Raw genomic sequence first — 21,414 nt, 5'->3', positions numbered from 1 at the left:
TCGTAAATTTTCACAGAGGAAGTTGTCTCCAGGGAGGACCGATCGGGTTCCCTCCTCCACATACGAGTTATGTTGGAATACAGTAAAACACGTCTTACACAATTGGTGTGGTTGGAGGAGGGGTTTGGGGGGTGTGACGATATGCAAAACATGCTGATTTAAATATTACGTTTAAACAATGGCTGGATGAAACCTCAACATTTTGAGCTGATATTTACACATGTTTTATGTCTAATGAAAACATTGTGAAAAGTTATATTATGCATAATACTAGAAATTCTGTCAAAATTCTGCAAGTTTAACACAATTACTTTTCAATCTCATAAACTACACAGTGAAAGATGGTTAAAATAACAAACCACTCACCTCTTGTACGGCTTGATGACTTACTTTTGTCATTACTACTACATTTAAAAAAAAAGGCTAGACAAGAAAATGGAACTTGCATAACCTACAGATTAATTTGGCAATTATATTGAATGTAGTGGGAAAATAATCACGTTGTACAAAAAAGAGCTGAGTTGACTGCAAGGTTGTTTGCTGACATCTTGTGGTTTAGCATCATAATAGTATTCGGCATATCTTTATGGTTGAACATTGTCAGGGGGGAAAATCATAATAATTAATAATAATAAAAAAATGTAAAACATTTCAAAATGTAAAAAGAAAATTACGAAAATACCAGCTGTAGCCTACAAGCATCACTGACCTGTTGTGAGCTGTAGATCGACAACAATGTGGAGAAAAAAAGACTATAAATGAACGATTGAGAGGGCTTACTAGCCCTAACAGTATTTTATAATGACCATTTGAGAAAGACTGAAGGGTTACAGTGTGGATTTATTTCAAAAAAATAGTTTAATTGTACAACACGTTATTTCCAGTTTTGCGAAGAAAAAATAAATAAATGCAACTGTATTGTTGCCCCCAAAAACAAAACAGTTAGCCCCCGAGAAGAATCACGTCAAAGTCTTTATTCTTTAGTCTCAAACATCTTCTTCCTGTCAGCTTTGTCTTCAACGTTCTTACGCCAGTCGCCAGCATCTGCAACCTGCGTGACACAAACATATTTATTTTTTGTATCAGGAATCTTCACTTTTTCTGCTCGTCTCCCCGAGCAGAAAAATATGGACAAAGCGTTCCCCGGGTCTAACATGGACGTAAAATGAAGCCTGTTATTCCTGCACTGTAAGTCGCCATCTTTCTAGATCCGTTTTGGCCCAGCTGGCCATTGGCTGGCTCCGTTTTGGCCCAGCTGGCCATTGGCTGGCCCAGACAACGAGGCGGGACTTCCCCCCTTCTTCTCCGTTGGTTTTTATTTTGACTCGAGTGGGAGGGGAATCCCGATCATAGACTGTAACGGTAGCCACGCCCCTCAGAACATACGCGACTTTATGGTAATTTTTTTAATTAATGGGACCATAATGTTCCAAAAAGAATATTATGACATTAGAAATGAGACTTTAAACTATTGACTGGAAGCAGAAAGTATTCATGACCATGTTTATTAAGGTAATACAGTCTAGGTGAATTTGGGCCCAAATACATGGGCTATGGGTTTTTCTGGGTCCAATGACAGCGCCACAACAGGCCATTATATGAACTACGATTTCCTTAGTGGCTTCACAAAATATCTGTCTGACTGCCCCCCTGATACCGCCCTATGCTTACTTATTTACCTGCATGGGGCGATTATTCTTCCTATGACTATCTCAGAGTTCCCCCCCCAGATTTGGCACAAACATGGATGTGAATTCATTCTATTATAACAATTTACAATTTACAATTTAGGCATTTAGCATGCCATTTAGCATGCCACCAACATGTGGAATGGCCTACCAACAGCCAAAAACAAAGTACTTCCTTCAAAACGGTTAAAAGAGCACCTTACAAACTGCAATTTACAACTGTCTGAAAGTCTTCTAGCTTGCTAAAGAAATTGTTATAAAAAAAAATTGCTCCTATAGTACAAGCTAGGTGGGCTATTTTGACAATGTTTGCTTCTTTCATACTTAACATTTGTAACTTCAGAAATGTGCAGATACCCTATACTAGTAAAGTGTATACACTTACACTTATACTGTATGTTGGTTTGTTTACTGTTGAGTGAAATCATCCGGCGAGACTCCCCCAAAATAATTTGGGAATGTCACTCACCTCCTCTTTCTTCTCCTTCTTGACCGCCTTCAGGTTGGACCTCATGTCCATGGTGACCTTGTGCTTGCCACCGAGCAGAGCCTGGAGCATGGCTTCAGCGGACAAACGCACTTTCTTCAGGGCTGGCTTCTTCACTCCGCCCAGCTCGATCACTTTAAGCTTCATGTCTGAAATCTGTGAACAGGCAGATGATTAAAAGACTGACCGACACGCTGCGCTGCGTGACAGGTCAGAGGTGGCCGTCTGTCTCCATGTTCCACAGATATCTCCTTCCTATAGCCAGTGTGAGCTTGTAGATCTGCTATTTTCAGCATGCAACTAATTGTAAAATGACTTATACTGGATCTCTTGTCCACTTCCTAACATTTTAGTCTAGTTTTAAATTTGTTGACGAAATTGTCAATATATTTAGTCTTAATTTTTGTCATAGTTTTCATTTAGTTTCCATTTAGTTTTCGTCAGTGGAAAAAGGTAGTCGACGAACATTTTTCGTCAGTGTTTTAGTCGATGAAATCAACACTGTTCGTAGCGAGCCAGGTCAGTGTTATTTTCATCAACTAAAATTATGACGGAAATGTTCGTCGACTACCTTTTCTTTTCTCTGATTTAAAAACTAAGCTATGATGACTAAAACTATGACGAAATGTATTGACAATTTCACAACACGTCGCACCCACTTATGGGGGTAATAACGATGCAACTATTTTTAACACAGACTATTCATCATACAATGCATGGATACATTCTTGCTGTCTGCTTCAAGGTTTCAAGGTTCAAGGTTTACTTTATTGCATCTCAGACATTTGTCTTCTATATTTATAAGAGTAATGAAACATGATGACACATATCAGACACACTGAGCAGTTACTGAACACTTGTGTCACTGGTCACTATAAAGGTCTTTTGGTGTTTGGTGTTCATAGTTCATAGCTATTGAAAAATAGCAGATGCCGCGCTACGAGCTTGTAGATCTAGATTTTTTTTTAATAGTGAAAATGTGGCACAAATATATCGAATATTTATTCTTTCAGAGCGAACATTTTTAACTCAAATCTTTGCATCTGGGGGGGGGGGGGGGGGGGGGAAACACATTGCGATTGGTATAGGTTAAGAATAGATTTGATTCTCTCTGCCTTGATAGGGAAAGAAAGGGGGTTCTATAGGGCATATCAGCGACGGCCATTTTGTGGTGCCACAGATGGGAAAACCCATTAATTTGTCCCATGGAGTTTTCCCGAAAATATTTATAAAAATCATTTGAAAAGATGTTGAGGTTAAATGTGAACACTTGGGGGCGGCAATTGCCATCCTCTGAGGCCCTGCATGACGGCCCTAGATACAACCAGTGGTGGAAGAAGTACACAAATTGTAGTACTTCAGCACAGTACTTGAGTGAATGTACTTAGTTACTGATACAGAATGTACCTGTACCTCTTTATTATAATAATAATAATAATAATAATAATAATAATAATAATACTGTACCTCTTTATCTGTCTTTTGCACTTTAACCTCGTTGTCATACCTTTCTTCATCAATCCTGTCGATATTCTGCAGCATCTTCTTGCAGATTTCCTATTAGGTATACACAGTATATCATTATAAAACAACCAAACAAGTTATATGAACTAAACAATTTGCGTGCGTCCGTCCGTCCGTCCGTGCGTGCGTCCGTGCATCCGTGCGTGCGTATGTGCGTGCGAGAGTGTGTGCGTGCAGGGTTTTTTTGGTTGTGTGACACATGGTAATAAACATTTCTGAGTGTTGTAATGCCTTATGAGTGCATTATAATGCATTATCAATGCGATTATAAGTCATTATAGACCTCGACCGTTAAGTAAAGTGTCACCAGATGCATTTTGTTTCATGTCAAAATGTGTGCTGCAGCTGCTGTCACTGTGAAAAGGGTCCAATTGGGCCAAAGTTGTGTATACTGGTGTGGCGTCTTACAATGATGGACGCCTGGTCTCCGCTGAAATCTACGGCGGGGCAGTTCTCTTCCATGTGGGAGACCTTGGCCGCCACGGCTTCTGTGGCTTCCTGCTCCAGCCAGGTCGCTGCGATCTGAAGCATTATGCTCTGCATGGGGGGAGAAACCCAGGGGGTCATCAATGTGTCCGTAGTAGTACACAGACAGACATGTGTTTGTGGCAAAACTTTGTGACATTAGAATGATCATCAGGTCAGACCCAGTCTCCAGGCTCTCCTCAGAATATGTGTGACGCCGATTTACTATGACACTATGCAGTGGTGGAAAGTAACTAAGTATTTTTACTTAAGTACAATTTTGAGGTATTTGTACTTTACTTTACTATTTCCAGTACTTTTACTTCTACTCCACTACATCTCGGAGCCAACATTTTTACTTTCATTCCACTACAATTATTTGAAAACTTTAGTTACTAGTTAGTAGTTACTTTGGCGATTTTAATTTTGATTAGAAAACATACATTAACCATAGATCTACATTCTTGTAGATTGGCTATTTTCAATAGATTTTGTACACATTTTGAACTTGTGAAATGGGACATTCTGCAATATGAGTACTTTTACTTTTAGTACTTTAAGTACATTTTGATGCCGATACTTTTGTACTTTTACTCAAGTACATTTTCAATTCAGTACTTTTACTTGTAACGAAGTACTTCTAAATTGCAGTATTGGTACTTTTATTTAAGTAAAACAATTGAGTACTTTTTCCACCACTGACACTATGTATGGAGTACTTAGGCCCGACTCACACCTTTCGATCTAGCATACAACATTGATGCATGCTAGATCATGACCCCTTTTCCACCGGTTGGTTCCCAATGGGAACCGGTTCAGTTATTTTTGGTTCTTAGTCCAGAGCTCCAAAATTGGAACGTTCATGAATTGAGTGGGCAAAACCATGCCTATATTAGATTGTTATCACCATGAAACCTCCCTACTTGATTACTTACACGAAGACAATGATTTATTTTATTACAACATTTATTTTTTAATATGCAAATTAGGCATATAGGAAAATATGCAAAAAAAAAAAAAAAGAAATTTGGAAAAAGCCAACGTGTACAAATGGTCTGTTCCATTTGTATGTCAAAGAGAAGAGACCTGGAAGCAGGAAGAGTTATTTCCCAAATTGCTTATGTGTATATAGACCAGTGTTGTTTTTGGCAGCAAATTTTGATTTTAGTTTTAGTCATAGTCTCTTGAATAGTTTTCATTTAGTTTTAGTCACATTTTAGTCTGTTTTAGTGTCAATATTTTGGCAATATCATCCGTCGACTAAAATGTATTTTGGTGGGCCATGATGCCGTCGTAATGACTCTTTTTACATTTGCTGAAAATAGCCGCTCTACAAGCTCACAACGCATCGCACTGCAACGCGTTGTGAGCTTGTAGATCTGCTATTTTCAGCATGCAGTGTAAGTGTAAGTGTAAAATGACTTATACTGGATCTCTTCACTAGTGCCTTCCTAACATTTTAGTCTAGTTTTTATTTGTCGACGAAATTGTCAATATTTATATTTTTAGTCATCATAGCTTAGTTTTTATTTAGTTGTTGTTAGTAGTCTGTCTTACCTTCAGATGGTGCTTGCGGCTGGACGTCATTTTCTTATTCCTGTAGTGAAAGATACACATCAGTATTGACATGATGTTGCCAAGGACGTGAGACGCTTTTAAAATGAACGCGTCGCAATTATTTCATAATCGCCTAATGACAATTATTTTAGATGAACACAATATTTTTCTCGCATATTCATAATCGCCATCGTTTCACTGTTGAAAGATTTTCATATGTCAAACAACTTCGAAATAGACTGCATCACGGTGTGACACGTTTTGAACTTAGATCGGTTGATTCCACTATTGATAAAATGATTAGATTATGTACGTTATTTGTCATACAGTATATCTTCCCTGTGCACCGTTCGTTTACGAGGCCTAAAAGCGAAACATAAATGTAATCTTGATTCATAGTGTTCACAATGTTCAACGACAGAAATGCAATTAAATGGTTAATCACACTTTTTTGTGTGACAATTAAATAGTAAAAATATCATTCGGTAATCGTGACAGCCCTAATCACTTTAAAATAAGTGCCTGAGCATAGAGTACTGTAGCCTTTTTTTTGTAGCCTAGAAAGTTTAGTTATTATAATTTTACAATCATTTACAAAGTAAAATGCTAAAGGTTTATAACCAGTGTACATTATACTTACTCAGACATGGTGGCTGTTTATTTGCTTCAGACTCTGGACGAGGAACAAAATGTAAGACCCTAGAAAAGGAAAAGAAACAGATTGATTGAAATATTTATTAACAGTTTGCCGAATTACAGTACATTTCAAGCACAACTCAATGCAAAGACTGTGTGTGAGTGGACGACCCAATAAAGCATTACACTTGTTTACAAGAGGGTCCACCTTGTTCAATTAATCAGATTTGCACTGAACTCTATAGAATGAACATTACCTAGCATGTCGTTCTCTTAATTGACTACCGCACTTTAATGAACAATGAGTTTACATATCGTCTATGTCGGGTGGAAACCTCATACGTTCAAAAACTGTTAACTTTTCAGCATTCAAATTCAAAAATAGCAAAAACAGCAGATGTACAAGCTCACAACACGTTGCTTCGCACTGCGTTTCGAGCTTGTGCATCTGCTACTTTTGATGCTTTTGTGTGAAGCAGTAGTGGGATGAAGTAGGGCATTAATTCATGAAAAAAAGAAAGAAATATATGGTGATAAGAGTTTGATGCCCAACAGCATATCTTTGCTGTCTCGTTAGTTCATTAGTGCTTGAACCCAACTGCCTTCTGAAATGTAACGTGACCCATGACAGCAGTGTTGTTAACAACATGCATGACCGTGGGGTCATGCATTAGTCGCCTAATTCTGGGTCAGGGTCACATTTTTGTCAAAGGTCACAATGGACATGCATGCAGAATCCTTTACTATTGGCAACAACATGTTATAGTATCCACAGGTTGGCTGTTGCTCCTAGTATAAATGATTTCTTGTATAATATTGTATGTCTTTATATGTCTTCTTGATGTAAAGCCCTCATCGCTTTTAGCAATCCTTTTAGGCAATCAAACATCAAAATCATACCCAGTGTACTCTTTGCATCTATTGTTAATAAAGTATTCAAATCAATCAATCAATCAATCAATCCAGACACACTGTTGGCTCACACAACTTTCGAAATGTTCCAACTAAAAACAGAAAATGTGAAGAAAATAAAGCAGACCACACCGGCCTATCATTTACGTGTTGCTTTGCAGAAACAAAAGGAAATTCTATAAACAATATTTTGAAGATGTTTTAAAATGTATGAGAGATGATGGCTTCCGTTCAGATCTTTCTGGAAGCATAGTTACAGTCAGTTACTCTGTGTAGCTTTAAGACTTGAGAGACTCCATCATGACTGACCAGTATAGTATTACACAATGCCACATGTTGGCTGTTCACGTGACTGACAAGTGGCAGAACCGCACATTTCCAAAAGTATCTGGACCAAAATAACAGTTCATACAACGTAGAAGTTTAGAAGTTGTCTGTAATCTTTTTACAGCAGCTGACATGATGCTGTGAACAGCAGCATCATTCTGTGATGAGAGCGATGAACTATCTGTTGCTGTTCTTTCCTCTGAACTGGTTCCTCTGAAGTGGTTGTCCGTTCAAAGATTGTTGGACAACCACTTCAGTGGCTCTATCCATCCATGTATGATAACAGCATCCTAAGGTTAGCAAGGAATATCGCCTCTAATACTAGCCATGTTTTGTATGGAGAGTATAAGTTGCTGCCTTCAGGAAGGAGATATGGTGTTCCAGCATACAATAAGGTCAGACTGAAGAGGTCTTTTGTCCATCAGTCCACTTTGAAGCTTAATCAGGATTTTGGCTAGGACTAGACTGAGCTGTGGACATTGCTCTTTTCCCTTATGTTTCTATGTATGTAATTGTATTTTCTTTTGTGTCCTGTATTATGTCAAATGTGTGTATGTGTGTGTTGCATACAAGGCCGCTGGTTCGCAAGACAAGTACAAGTACAAGACAAGTACTACTATATCATATCATTTCAATCCATACAAGTTCATTTTTTTCAGCCAGGGTAAACTCATCAAATACTGCATCCCACTTCTTTTGAAAAATAGCTCTTAATTTATGAATAATTGTGATTGTCATCAATTTAGTTACAATAAGTACAGAACATAAGAAAGGAGAAGAGATGCTCACCTACAGACGTGGTGGGCAGGAGAGAACTTGGTGCAGGACTGGCTGGAGAAACTGACTAGCCACAGACCACCACCAGTGACATGTGTGTGTCCTGTATATAGCCTATGGTGTTTCCTTTGGTTTGGTGGCTCCTCTTTATGGTGTTAAAGGGATGTTCAGTCCAATGGGCTGGTCAGCTCCTGAAATACCTCCATCCTTCTGGCCAGTTGACCTTCTGGCCAGTTGACCTTCTGGCTCCTAGCTTTGACCTGAGCCTTAGTAGGATCTTTAGTAGGTCTTGTTTCAGTGTTCAGGAACTGACATACTGTACAGTATGTGCCTTGTACACAAAACAAGGGAAATGAAGCAATGGTCACAATCTAATAAAAAAGACACACACACACACACACACACACACACACACACACACACACACACACACACACACACACACACACACACACACACACACACACATACACGTACACATATATTAAATAAAATAACAACAGAAAAAGTAATATCCATTCGTTCGTGAATATATGAACTACAAAAATGTAGTAAGAGGCAATGAACAACAAACAATTGTGATAAAGTTGTATAAAATATATGAAGATAATAAGTGTAGCTTCACAGCACGCTGTGTTAAAACCAAGACCTGGTGTGGTCTTCAGATCCAGAATAAAATGGAAAAAAACACATTATTTTAAACCATAATGTACATAATGCCACGAAATATTTAACATTATTCAAAATGCGCCAGACCCACAGGAACGCACCCAGGGTGCCGGCCCAGTTCCGGTGATCCGCCCCACGCCCGGAACAGTAGAGAAATGACAGGGTTACCATGTGGGGGTCCCCGGAACACCCAGACGCCCAGGGGGCCGGGCCGGTTCCGGTGTGCCGCCTCGCGTCCGAAACGGTTGAGAAATGACAGAGTTACCGTGTGGGGTTCCCTCTAATGTACCCTCTATACTGTACTGTACAGTACTGTTACTTACTGTACTGTACTGGCACATCCGAAATCATCATATACAGTTAAAATGTGCGTGTGTATTTGTGTGTGTTGTTAGGTTGCGAACAAATGGTGAAAAACAACCATGCTGTTTTCGTGCTCGGACCCAGCCACCCACCCAGCCACACACATAGCTCCGTGATGTAAAAATCGAAAGAAGTAAGGGCTTTATTGCTCACCTTCTGCATGACCTGTCCTACACAGTGTCCTTCATGAATCATTGTTCTCTTGGGGCACGGTGGCCCCTGGCACAGTCGGTAGTGCTGTCGCTGTGGGCGCTGGGTGGCGTGTTCCCTCCTCCACGTCATCAGTGCCCATACCCGAGGTAGGGCTGGCGAAAGGGCCTTTCTGTGTAGAGTTTGCATGTTCTCCCCGTCACCCGTGTCCCCTATAGGGTATAGGTACCCTCACAAAAAACATGCAGTAATCCTGGTCTCTAAACTACCTCCCCCCATGGCCAGCCGGGGCGCCTGATGGAGGGGAAAGGAACTGGTCGGAATAACGTGTTCCTTCCACGCGCTATGTCCGGCCGGGGGAAACACTCTCCTGTCAGGTGAAAAGAAGTAGCTTGGACTCCTCATGCATAGAAGGAAGCATGAGGTCCATCCAGGTTGGCAGAGGAAGTGTAGCGCCCAGGATTACATTAGATAATTGGCACTGGGTGAAAAAAAAGGGTTGCAAAATCGTGGGATAAAAATTATACAAAAATTGAATCATTGTTCTCTGAAGTCTCTTTGAAGTATCCTACTTTGATTGGAAAAGGAGACTGAAAGGAGACAGTGTGCAAGGCCAAGAAGAGCTCTATTGCCACCTAGTGGTTCATGTCCTGCATGTCTCTATTCTATTTGCAGTGGTCTCTGTTAAAGAGGAATTCTTAAAGACATTAGTGTGGCTTCCTATTTACTTTTGATGCACCCCAACTATTGTATAATCTCATTTTGATTATTACTTGGACTGAATCTCATGCCCCCCAAAACACGCTCATCCCGGGTCAAATCCTGCAACCTCGTAACGGTCGCCACCAGGTATTCCTAAACTTAACCTCCCTAAAACTATGCCTAAACCTAACCTTATTCCTAAAATCAACCTCAGTAAAACTATGCCTAAAATCAACCTCAGTAAAACTATGCCTCAACCTAACCTTATTCCTAAACTTAACCTCAGTAAAACTCTGCCTAAACCTAACCTTATTCCTAAACTTAACCTCAGTAAAACTATGCCTAAACCTAACCTTATTCCTAAACTTAACCTCAGTAAAACTATGCCTAAACATAACCTTATTCCTAAATGTAATACCCTAAACTTATTCCTAACCTTAACCTCAGTGAAACTAATAGAACATGGCTGGCAGAACGGTCCACGAAAACATGGGGCAATTGTGTTTGGGGGCGAGCGGTTCCGGTTAAATAGGCCTACTTGCACTATTCCTGACATGTCGTTGAATACATTATCATCATATCATCCCTCATTTACACAAAATAATGTTGTCTCATCACATATGATGTCTCATCATTCACTGGCAACGCACAGGATTATAGCTGATAAGTGCCCAATACAACCTAACCTAGTGTGAGATACACATATGGAAAAACAAATTAACGGTTCCTATCGTCTGAAATAGAGGAGGTTTAATTCAGATAGTTGTCAAGCCCCCCCCCCCCCCCCCCCCCCTGTGGCATCAGCAAAGTAATCAACCAAATCTCTTTGGAGGAATTGTTCATATTCACGGGCGCTGACTTGTCTTGCATAAATTAATCTTATTATTCTGTGGGTTCTGTGTGTGTTGCAGCTGTGGTGTCATAACTCAACATAATATGTACAAAGTCATGCACTGTACCCACCAGTGAGCGAAAGACAAAATATCTGAGAACAAAGTGTATGAAATCATAACGCATTTATTATAAAAATTACCAGAAAACACACTGGATAAATATAGTGGATGATGGCTACATGCACTACATGGCTGTGAGGTCACATCCGCCACAGACTAACGTTACACTACAATACAGTACAGTGTAATACTTGCTGACGCAGAGTTACAGCTTTAGGGTCATTTAGAAGAGACTCCAAGCTGATTCCAGTCTTGTCTGGCTCACAGATCAATGCATCCTCTTTAGGAATCAAACATCTTCTTCCTGTCCGCTTTGTCATCAACGTTCTTACGCCAGTCACCAGCATCAGCCTGCATGACAAAAAACATTATGTCAGGTATCAGGTATCTTCACTTTTTCTGCTCATCTCCCTCATAGGGAGATGAGTGACTATACACTCGTAGGAAGAATTAGCATCACAAATGACAGAATCCTGATTTTACAATAAATGGAGGGTCCCAGAGATATTAATGCCATTAAAAGGGGGTCCCTAGCCTAATGCAGGTCAAACTGGGGGTCCTTGAAAATAAACGGGTTGAGAATCTCAGCTAGATAAATATCTTCTCTTATGTGGGTCCCTAGCATATCTTTTCAAATGGGGGGGGGGGGGGGTAATTAGTGTCAATTTGGGGGTCCTTGGCGGCATGAAAAAGTTTGGGAACCACTGGCTTATTCTTCCTATGACTGGAAGAATACACTCTGAGATTTGTAGGCCCAGATTTGAGTTTATTCTAATATTATGGCACCAAAATGTGGAATGCCCTACCAACAGCTGTCAAAAAGACAGTCCCTATACCCTCCTTCAAAACAGCCATAAAAGAGCACCTGTCTGCAATTTGCAACTGGACCTCGAAGACCTCCCCCCACTGATTCTCTGTAAATATACTTTTATTGCTCCTAGTATTAATGAGCTCTTGTATAATTGCCTTTATACTACTGAAGACCTCAGGGATTTTTTGTGTTATCCTTTTAGTGTAATCTTTTACCTCTTTTACCTTTTACCAGCATTTAAAATGGCACAGATGCTTTCCCGGTTTTGCAGATATCAGTTTGATGCAAGCTTTCATCAAAGCTTGCATTGAACGGATGGTCTGTGCAGTGTCTCTGAAGTGCGCGGCTGCCGTTTGGGGCTTTAAAACAAGTTCCGTTAGTTTTAAATATCTTACGCTCTCTTCTTTCTTCTCCTTCTTGACCGTCTTCAGGCCGGCCCTCAGGTCCATGTTCACCGAGTGCTTGGTGCCCAGCAGCGCAGACAGCATGGCACTGGCGGACATGCGCACCTTCTTCAGGGCGGGCTTCTTGACGCCACCCAGGTCCACCATTTTGATCTTCAGTTCTTCAATCTAAGGAGGGGGATCACACAAGGATCAAGTCATGTGAGCGTCTTTAACAAAAAAAGAAAATCTCCCCCGGTCCATAGGGACCTTTGGTCTAGTGGTTAAGATGTTGGACTTTCACGCGGGACAAATAGGACTCAAGACAAGTGGTTCACAATGATATGGACCACTTGGTTGGGGGTGTCCTAAATAGCCTGCACTGGGGCCTGCCACAACTAGCCTGAATCATGTTACACGACATGTACAAAATAATTAGACAGCCACCACTATCCATTGCTTCCATTTTTCATTTGGGGACGATACTTTTATCCCACCTGAACTAAACGACACACTTTCAATGTACGGTGCAAACGGAAATGAACATAATTATGGAGCAAAAACCTCTTTCTGTAAACCTGTGAGGTCATAACAAAGTTTATTCTGATTATAGTGGCTTAAATGTTATACATATCCCCGTTAATGTACAGCTTATAAATTGTGTTCCACACAGGAACGAAGGCACTCTACCTCTTTGTTGCCCTTAACCACTTTGGCCTCCGTGTCGTACCTGTCCTCATCAGCCTGGTCAATCGCCGACATAAGCTTTTTACAGATTTCCTGTCAACGCATTCGCACACACACACACACACACACACACACACACACACACACACACACACACACACACACACACACACACACACACATTGCATAATCAGTCAAAATACAAATAGTAAAAACTACACAGGTTAGTGATACAGTGTGTGTGTGTGTGTGTGTGTGTGTGTGTGTGTGTGTGTGTGTGTGTGTGTGTGTGTGTGTGTGTGTGTGTGTGTGTGTGTGTGTGTGTGTGTGTGTGTGTGTGTGTGTGTGTGTGTGTGTGTGTGTGTGTGTGTGTGTGTGTGTGTGTGTGTGTGTGTGTGTGTGTGTACGCGCAAAAAGCATGTGTCATAAGAGTGACATGGAGGTTACAATCAGTGCCGCCTGGTCTCCGGAGGTGTTGCAGGTGCCACAGGTCTCTGCCAGGTGCGCCGCCTTGGCATCAATGATCTCCTGTGCCTCGGTCTCCAACCACTGCGCAGCAATGGCCAGCATCAGAGTCTGGACAGAGAGACGAGACAGACAGTGTTATTTATTTATTTTTACCACAAAATTTGATGTGGTTTATTAGTTGTATAGTCTTTTGAATAATACGATTTCATTTAGTTTTTAGTCATATTATTTTAGTCATCTGGAATGTTTTACTTTTCCAGTACTCCTAGTAAATATGCGTTTTTAGTCTACTAAATAAATCTACAGTTGATTTTCAACAAAGAAAAGGAAAAGAAAAAATTGTAATGCCTGATTTTACACTTGGTTGCATGCTGAAAATAGCCGGACATAAAATGACTTACTTATTAAAATGGTCCCTCCTTAACATTTTAGTGGTTTAGTCGTTTTTATAAAATTTTCGGCAGTGAAAAATGTTAGTCGACGAACATTTTTCCTCCGTTTTAGTCGACGAAAGTAACACTGAATGGTCAGACGGTAACAGTGGTATAGGGACCAATAAGACTCATATATTATACAAATTTGTTTAGTTTTTCACAAAAAGAATCACAATTTGAGACTCTCAAATGGACATCATGGAATTGAAATTGTGTAATTTGAAGCTCACAACTTGAGTGCCTTGTGTTAGAAACACAGCACTCTGCTGCCCTCTGCTGGCCCATACACTTAAACAATAACACTGTACTGCTGGCAGTGTCTGAACCACTGATCCCTGGTCAGTTTTAACAGCTGTTTCAATACACTCTCTCGAAAACAGGGGAGTCTCTAATCGATTACTACTAATGAAGTGGTTCAACAGGGAGTCTCTAATCGACTAGGCTACTACCAGAGCCATCTAATAGAAGAGTTACGATATAGAGGGGGCAGAAACCGAGCACTCGAGCGCTGTTCACGCAACCTGAACTGAGACAAGCTGGAGTTGGAAATAGGCCTACATTGTTTTCAACGAGGGCGGCGCAAATAAGAGCTATTTTAAGCATGTGTGCAACAAGTCTCTTTAATGTTTATGTTGTACTATTACTACAAAACAATCTAAAATAAAGGGATTCAAGATCATTTAAGCTGGGCTGTTGCCTGAGTCCAATGCATTTCTGCCTACTTCCGGTCCAGGACTTGTCCCAGTTGGTCGTCCCCATTCTCAATAGAAGTCTATTGGGGCCATTGGACTGGCCCCATGAAGTGAACGCAGTTTGCGTAACTCTGTCTATATCTAAGGTTCTGGCTACTACTAATGAAGTGGTTCCCAAAATATTTAATTTCAAGGAAGGACCTCCCTGTTCGGTATAATAGGCCACGGACCCTCATAATTCAGAGAGTTACTCCTAACTCTCAACCATTTTAGCTGGGTACCTGATAGGTATTTCGGGACTCATTTGTAGATCTGTTTTGTGAATGAATTTACATTTGCCCTGTCACCCTGTTTTCATCTCACTTCATGCCCTGTGTCCCACTGATGTTCATATCATGGACGTCTCTGAGTCTGCACTGATGTTCATATCATGGCTGTATCTGCCCCGTGAGATATCTCCTGTATCCAACATTAAGTGACGTCTTGCATTATCTGCCCCTCTGTGAACAAACATGTTTTTTGGCCTTGTTGTTTGACACGTTGGTCTGTGTATTGATTACAATATGGTATATTAACCGTGTCCATTTTGGACATGGGAAGAGATCCTTTTGAATGCTGTCCGGACCTACCGAAGTCCCGACGATTTATTAGTTATCTAAGTAATTTACAACTTTGTATGCCGACATGGTCTCAGTGTATCCACTTCGTTTCTAAATGTGGCTTTACGGTGCTGCCTCTGACATTATGGTGTTGGGGTTATTTATATAAAAAATACATAACAGTACCCCTGGCCCGTCGAGCCACTCAAAGGACCCCTGTGAGAACCCAGACCCCACTTTGAGAAACCACTGTTCTGATGTACAGTAATCTAATTATAGTTTGTCAGTATTTTTGTTTGACACGTGTTGCATATATGTCAGCGCTTCTCAACCTTTTCAGGCAGTGACCCCCCCTGGGTCACAGTATGAGAACCACTGGCATATATGATGATGATTTTGTTTTTGTAGCAGGACCATATGTGGCCAAATTTGACTGAGGGACGGCCATTGGATCTCTTTGAATTTTCGTTTTTTCATGTCATATGAAAGCAGGGAATCATAGCTTCAAAGTTCAAATTGACATATTGGAGATGTGGCTTATAGAGTAATGTCTGGCCGAAAACAGCGAGTTGAGAAAACAGGCTTGAAAGGTTCACTTCTGGACTCTATAACATTACACCTAGCTACATGTTTAAGCATTTATTTCATATTGACCACTTGGTTGGGGGTGTCCTAAATAGCCTGCACTGGGGCCTGCCACAACTAGCCTGAATTATGTTACACCACTTGTACAAAATAAATCAATTTGTTTATCAAATATCAGAGCTGTATCAGCTCTGATATTTATTTCAGACAGGCTCTAGTATGTGAAGAGTCTGCCTGTGCTATTAACTCATTTTGGATAAAATATAAATAAATGTAGATTTTCTCCTCTGGTGAAAAGCTGGAGGTTGCACGACGGCAGGCTCTCAGTCAAATCTGGTCACATATTTCGAGATAATTAATATAAGCTTCTGAAAACAGCAGCCACATCCCAAACAATCTATTATTCTAACTAATGTATAATTCATTCCATTTTGACAGGTGTTGCTCAACAAACATGTATTTTGATATCATTTCTGTTGAGTGAATCAGTTGAAAACACACTATTTTGTTGAGCAATATTTTGTCAAAGGGCCCTGCTAATAAAATAGAGTTAGCAAGCTCATCACTGCTGGACAGTTTGTTTTCCATATAACGATGGAAAGCAATATTGTACTTTAATTGTACTACAAAATATCAGCATTAGGTGCATTCAAATGGTAGGTTCCAGAAGGAAAATACATTTTGTATTATCTGCAGTGGTGGAAAGTACTTGCATTGGGTTACTAAGGGTTATTTTACAAAATAAAAAAAATATATATATTTTATTATTTTATTGTATTATTTTATTATATTTGAAATTGAAATGTCCCTTAAGTAAAAGTATCAATACTGCAATGTTGAACTGCTCTGTTACAAGTAAAAGTACAACAGTATTGGTATCAAAATGTACCAAAAGTAGAAACTGCTCATTATGCAAATGTGTAACATGTATATCGTAATAATCTTCTGAAAATACAGTTCACAATGTGTCACATCACTACACATCGTGAGCTTGTAGATCTGCTATTTTCAATGGGTGGTTAATGTTTTGTAATATTAATCGAAATCTACAAAGTAACTACTAACTAAGTTAATCATTGTAGTGGAATTAGTAAAAAGTAGGCTATAATATTTGCCTGTAGTGGGGTATAAGTACAGAACATTGGAAAAGTAACCTACCGCAAAATTGTACCTGTACTTTTACACCACTGTATGAGCTGCTAGCTCTCCAACAAAATAATCTAAAACAATGTTCTTTGTTCAGCCACCAGGAGTCGCCAGGAACACTCTCATGGCAATGGTTGATACTAATAATATTAGTATCAACCATATTATATTACCACTGCACTGCATGGGGGCAATATGCAGTGCAGGCCAGTGTTGTTTTTGGCAGCAAATTTAGATTTTAGTATTAGTAATAGTCTCTTGAGAAGTTGAAATGAGCCTAAACCGGCCTCAAACATGCCACGTGATTTTCATTGCCATGCAACCTTATAATCACATGATGCCAAAAATGATGGAGGTATGCCCTTTTTTGCTTTTACTTTGTACTACTATTTATTGGTTTATTTTTCTTTGTTTATTTATTTATACAACATTGCGACGCATTGTGAGCACGTAGATAAGGTATATTACCAAAAGATTTGGTAATAATACTTTTTATATTTCTAAGCATTTCTTTCACCCAAAATAATAATGGACACCAGGGTTGAGGCCTTTTCAGGCGGGGAGCGACTCGTCTGCTCATGGAGGGGCGCGGGGCGTGTAGCCTATATAGACCATAGATATTAAAACATTGATGCCTCATTGGCCGCTGCAGTTCATTGGAGCGACCTATCTGCAACGGGAGGAGGAAGTCAAGCGGAATCGTGAAGGCACACGCCCATTGGCCTACAGACACTGAATCGTGAAGGCACACGCCCATTGGCCTACAGACACTGCCGGCCTTCCTCCGAGTGCGATACAAGAGAATGACATCTTGGCACGTGCGACAGTAACCTTTATGTTTTGTAGAAGAGGCAAACTTGTTCATGCCGTTTATTTTACATGTGTACAGTCAGTGTGAACTTGAAACATTATTGTAGCCTTCTGAAAAAAGGTCTCTTTTCCCTTGATCTTTATCCTTTTTAGTATAATAGTATTAGTTTACTATAATGAATACACGATAATCAACACTAACACTTTAGACTTTAATTTAGAACACACCCAAATCAAATCATACAAATACGTTTTCAGTCAATCATTCAATCAAAGCAAACGGCATAAACAATATTAGTTTGCCTCTTCTACAAAAACAAAAGTGACTGTTGCGCGTGCCAAGCTGTCATTCTCTTGTACTTGTATACTACTTGTACTACAGTCTTGTACTACTGTATTAATTCCCACCACGGAGAAACCACGCGTCTCGGAGGACAGTCGGTAGGCCAATCAGAGGCCTACCATAGACCATGATTGTCTATTGTCTATGCTCGGACGTAGAATAGATATACGCATCGCCATTGCCCTCCGTTGCCTCCATGTTGCCTTCCGTTGAGATACAGACGGCCCAGAGCCGGAAGAGGCGTCTACGTTTATATGTCTATGGCGTAGACTGGCAAGCTTTCCTTCTAACCCATTGAGATGCATGTTAAATAACGTGATATGGCTCCATATAAATAATCGATAATTTCAGCAGCAGAGCTTCAAAATGTCTTCTAAATCTAGTCAAATAGGCCTGCAGTAGGCTGTGCACTGCATGGACATAATGTGGCTGGCATTATTTCAATAGACTAGAAATACGAGGACATGTTAGAGGGAGAAACAGTATCCAACTCAATAACGCACACTACGGTGATTGGAATTATTGCCATCACCTCAGTCAGCTAAGTCGTGTAACTTTTCCAACGTTAAGCTGTGTACGTGTTCAACAACACAGCCATGCAAAATAACATTGACAGCTATGAGGTGACGAAAGTTAGCCATCCTCAGCAACGGTCGCTAAACTATTTGGATTGGCATTGGACAATCGCTTTTAATTCCCACAGTCCCTCAAGTGACTGGATAAGGATTAGTGTCATACCTTCAGATGACCCTTGCGGCTCGACGTCATCTTTTTCCCTCTAATGAGAGAGAAATGATACACAGCGTTGTTATCATCATGCTGACCGAGTATGTGGATATTAGACATACAGTACATCTTATTACCCCATTAAGACCTGAGGCCAATTCTACAAATGACTTCTAAATGAGTAGTTCTCAAACTTTTATGTTAAAATTTCACGACTTTTCACGATGTTTCAAAAATAAATAGCAGATGTACAAGCTTGCAGCATGACACAAACTGACGTGCTGTGAGCTTATACCTTGTAGATCTGCTATTTTCGAGAACCACTGTTCTTTGTTTTTCTCAAATCTAAAATGACACGGATGCTTTCCCGGTTTCAATGGGTTTTAATATAGTCATAAGCAAGAAACAAAGTTTTACTTACTCAGACATGGTGGCTGTTTTTGTGCTTCACAACCTGTTCAGACAAAAAAACAGAGAAAGGAAAGATGTGGAGGTGAATATGAGGACACACCTGTTCATTAACTTGGACACCAGAACTGACCATGGAACGTTCCAGGGACACATGATCCATTTGATCGTTGATTGAGTTTCAAACGCACTGTGAGTACCTCAGTTAATTTTAGACGGCCAGATTAAATGTCCATACTGGTCTCTTTGATAAGTGTTTTTTCAGATGCTCTAAGACCCCATACATCAACACCCAAGATGGAATTTAGCTCCTGAAAGGAATGCACTGAGTCTTAACACGCGGCAGAAGATTGTTGAAATGGTGCGCAAAATATACAGTTACGACATCGTCCCACTCAATCAAGTCACATTTACACATTTGTGCCTTATGTACTCAACACAATGAAATATCATAAAGAGATCTTTATTTTTAAATTTTTATGCCTTATCATAATGTCCAAAGCAACTGGAAGAAACAAACGAGGGAACAGGAACTACCCTCATTGAGCACAGATGCAAATTCATGTCTAAAATAATCTAATTCTACTCAATACAAATTATTTTTACACTGACAGGAACTAAATAGGGTGAATCTTCACATAATTGACTTCAATTAATTAACAAAATCCATTCTGTAATACCAAAAAACAAACTCAACAACACAAATGCATTGTGCTATTAAGTTAACAAATGCCCTTGGCAGAACTGCCAACTCCACTCTACTCTAGATTCTTTCAGCCGACTTGCAAAGAGTCACATTTCTGCCACGAGTTTGAACACTTTTTTTTTTCAACTTAAATTTTATTCATTTTTCATGAACAGAAATAGACAAGGACATACAAAAAGCAAAAAGACAAACAATTGAACATTACAGTATGTGTTGCCAACTCAGAAAATAGTGAGTTTGAACACTTTAATACATATATACTATCCCAGGCTTCCCCAAAAGACCAGCAGTCTCCATGGTCAAGATTATAGCCTCGATAACAACTAACACATCATCACAGTTCCACTAGCTTCATGCACAAACCAAGTGTGTAGACAGAGGAGTAAACAGAATTATAATATATCTCACCTATGACAAGAAAGATGAGGAGGGAATAGGAGCAAGGTGTCTATGTGGAGAAGGGAACAAACTGGGTGCGGTGAAAAGACACTAGACTGGGTATATATGGGGGTTGAAATTTGGACCAGGGCCTGTTTATGGAAATGAAGGCGTTCTGAGCCAATAGGCCGGCAAGCTCCTGAAATATCACCATTGCCTGCCAACTCTCACTGTAAATCAGCAGTCTTCGAGGAGGAGCCTGATCACCGTCATCTTTTTATGACTCAGGCCGGTGCCACTTGTACAGTATGCTGAAAAGGGGGAGGCGAATTATCATGATTCTCCCACAGATCAAATGCACAATATTGAAATTATGACCGATATCCAATCTCAGATTATTTTCTGGGTCTTATCGGCCGATACCGACATTATTATTATTATTTATATTGAATTATTTGCTTACTTTTTATTATTATTATTTGAAAAAAAAAAGTTTTCCTGGTGAACCATGAAAGTAGATGATAAGCCCCCCTCCCCACTAACAGCTGATGCTCTTACAGAGGCAGACTGGCTGCTCTGCTAGTACAAAGCCTGACAGGATTCTTTTGAAATCGGTATAAGCACCGCCCGTAAGTAAATACATTCAGATAACTGTGACCCACCATCAACATTACAATACACCATCTTTGTTAATTACCTAAGAACATAGCAGAAGGTCCTGCATCGTTTAAGATAGCCTTGGTCTTGCACTGAACTTTGCACTATTGCTATCTATCTATCTATCTATCTATCTATCTATCTATCTATCTATCTATCTATCTATCTATCTATCTATCTATCTATCTATCTATCTATCTATCTATCTATCTATCTATCTATCTATCTATCTATCTATATATATATATATATATATATATATATATTACTTTACTTTCTCACCAGCACCGTTCGGCTTCAAGATGGAACAGTCATGAAATGCACAACAAATCTGCCAAGGCAACACCTATTTCTGGAGGTCTCACACAAGT

General features: G+C 39.9%; 2 protein-coding genes across 5 annotated transcripts; both read right to left on the bottom strand.

Annotated features, from left to right (window-relative positions):
• Positions 1–667: 667 nt before the first annotated feature.
• LOC310857882 (troponin I, fast skeletal muscle-like) lies at positions 668–11,024 on the bottom strand. 4 transcript variants are annotated; one of them, XM_083763849.1, is made up of 7 exons: positions 8,390–11,024; positions 6,362–6,420; positions 5,722–5,761; positions 4,108–4,236; positions 3,643–3,732; positions 2,158–2,331; positions 668–1,051 (listed from the first exon to the last, which is right to left on the bottom strand). In XM_083763849.1, the coding sequence occupies exons 2-7, from the start codon at positions 6,367–6,369 to the stop codon at positions 974–976; spliced, it is 519 nt and encodes a 172-aa protein (XP_083619975.1). In that variant the 5' UTR covers positions 6,370–6,420; positions 8,390–11,024; the 3' UTR covers positions 668–973. The 4 variants fall into 4 exon arrangements, with proteins under 4 accessions (XP_083619975.1, XP_083619972.1, XP_083619973.1 ...); XM_083763846.1 differs by having other exon boundaries at positions 713–1,051; positions 8,386–11,024; XM_083763847.1 differs by having other exon boundaries at positions 718–1,051; positions 6,362–8,744; positions 8,815–11,024.
• A 234-nt stretch (positions 11,025–11,258) lies between these two features.
• LOC310857340 (troponin I, fast skeletal muscle-like) lies at positions 11,259–20,507 on the bottom strand. Its single transcript, XM_083762968.1, has 7 exons — positions 20,417–20,507; positions 19,316–19,348; positions 18,907–18,946; positions 13,539–13,667; positions 13,095–13,184; positions 12,417–12,593; positions 11,259–11,561 (listed from the first exon to the last, which is right to left on the bottom strand). The coding sequence occupies exons 2-7, from the start codon at positions 19,321–19,323 to the stop codon at positions 11,493–11,495; spliced, it is 513 nt and encodes a 170-aa protein (XP_083619094.1). The 5' UTR covers positions 19,324–19,348; positions 20,417–20,507; the 3' UTR covers positions 11,259–11,492.
• Between the last annotated feature and the right edge of the window lie 907 nt (positions 20,508–21,414).

Source organism: Protomyctophum parallelum (genome assembly GCF_964188405.1).
Source record: "Protomyctophum parallelum genome assembly, chromosome: 4".
NCBI classification, from domain to species: Eukaryota; Metazoa; Chordata; class Actinopteri; order Myctophiformes; family Myctophidae; genus Protomyctophum; species Protomyctophum parallelum.
The sequence above is the reverse complement of the archived record's forward strand: the minus strand, read 5'-3'. Positions and strand labels throughout refer to the sequence as shown.

Excerpts from the sequence above, each read along its gene's own strand:
- LOC310857882 (XM_083763849.1), bottom strand. Across the intron at positions 4,237-5,721 it reads GCCGCAAGCACCATCTGAAG|AGCATAATGCTTCAGATCGC; the intron begins GTAAGACAGACT and ends CCCCCCATGCAG. Across the intron at positions 3,733-4,107 it reads GAGACCAGGCGTCCATCATT|GAAATCTGCAAGAAGATGCT; the intron begins GTAAGACGCCAC and ends TATACCTAATAG.
- LOC310857340 (XM_083762968.1), bottom strand. Across the intron at positions 12,594-13,094 it reads TGGTTAAGGGCAACAAAGAG|ATTGAAGAACTGAAGATCAA; the intron begins GTAGAGTGCCTT and ends CCCCCTCCTTAG. Across the intron at positions 11,562-12,416 it reads AGGAGAAGAAAGAAGAGAGC|GCTGATGCTGGTGACTGGCG; the intron begins GTAAGATATTTA and ends TTTGTCATGCAG.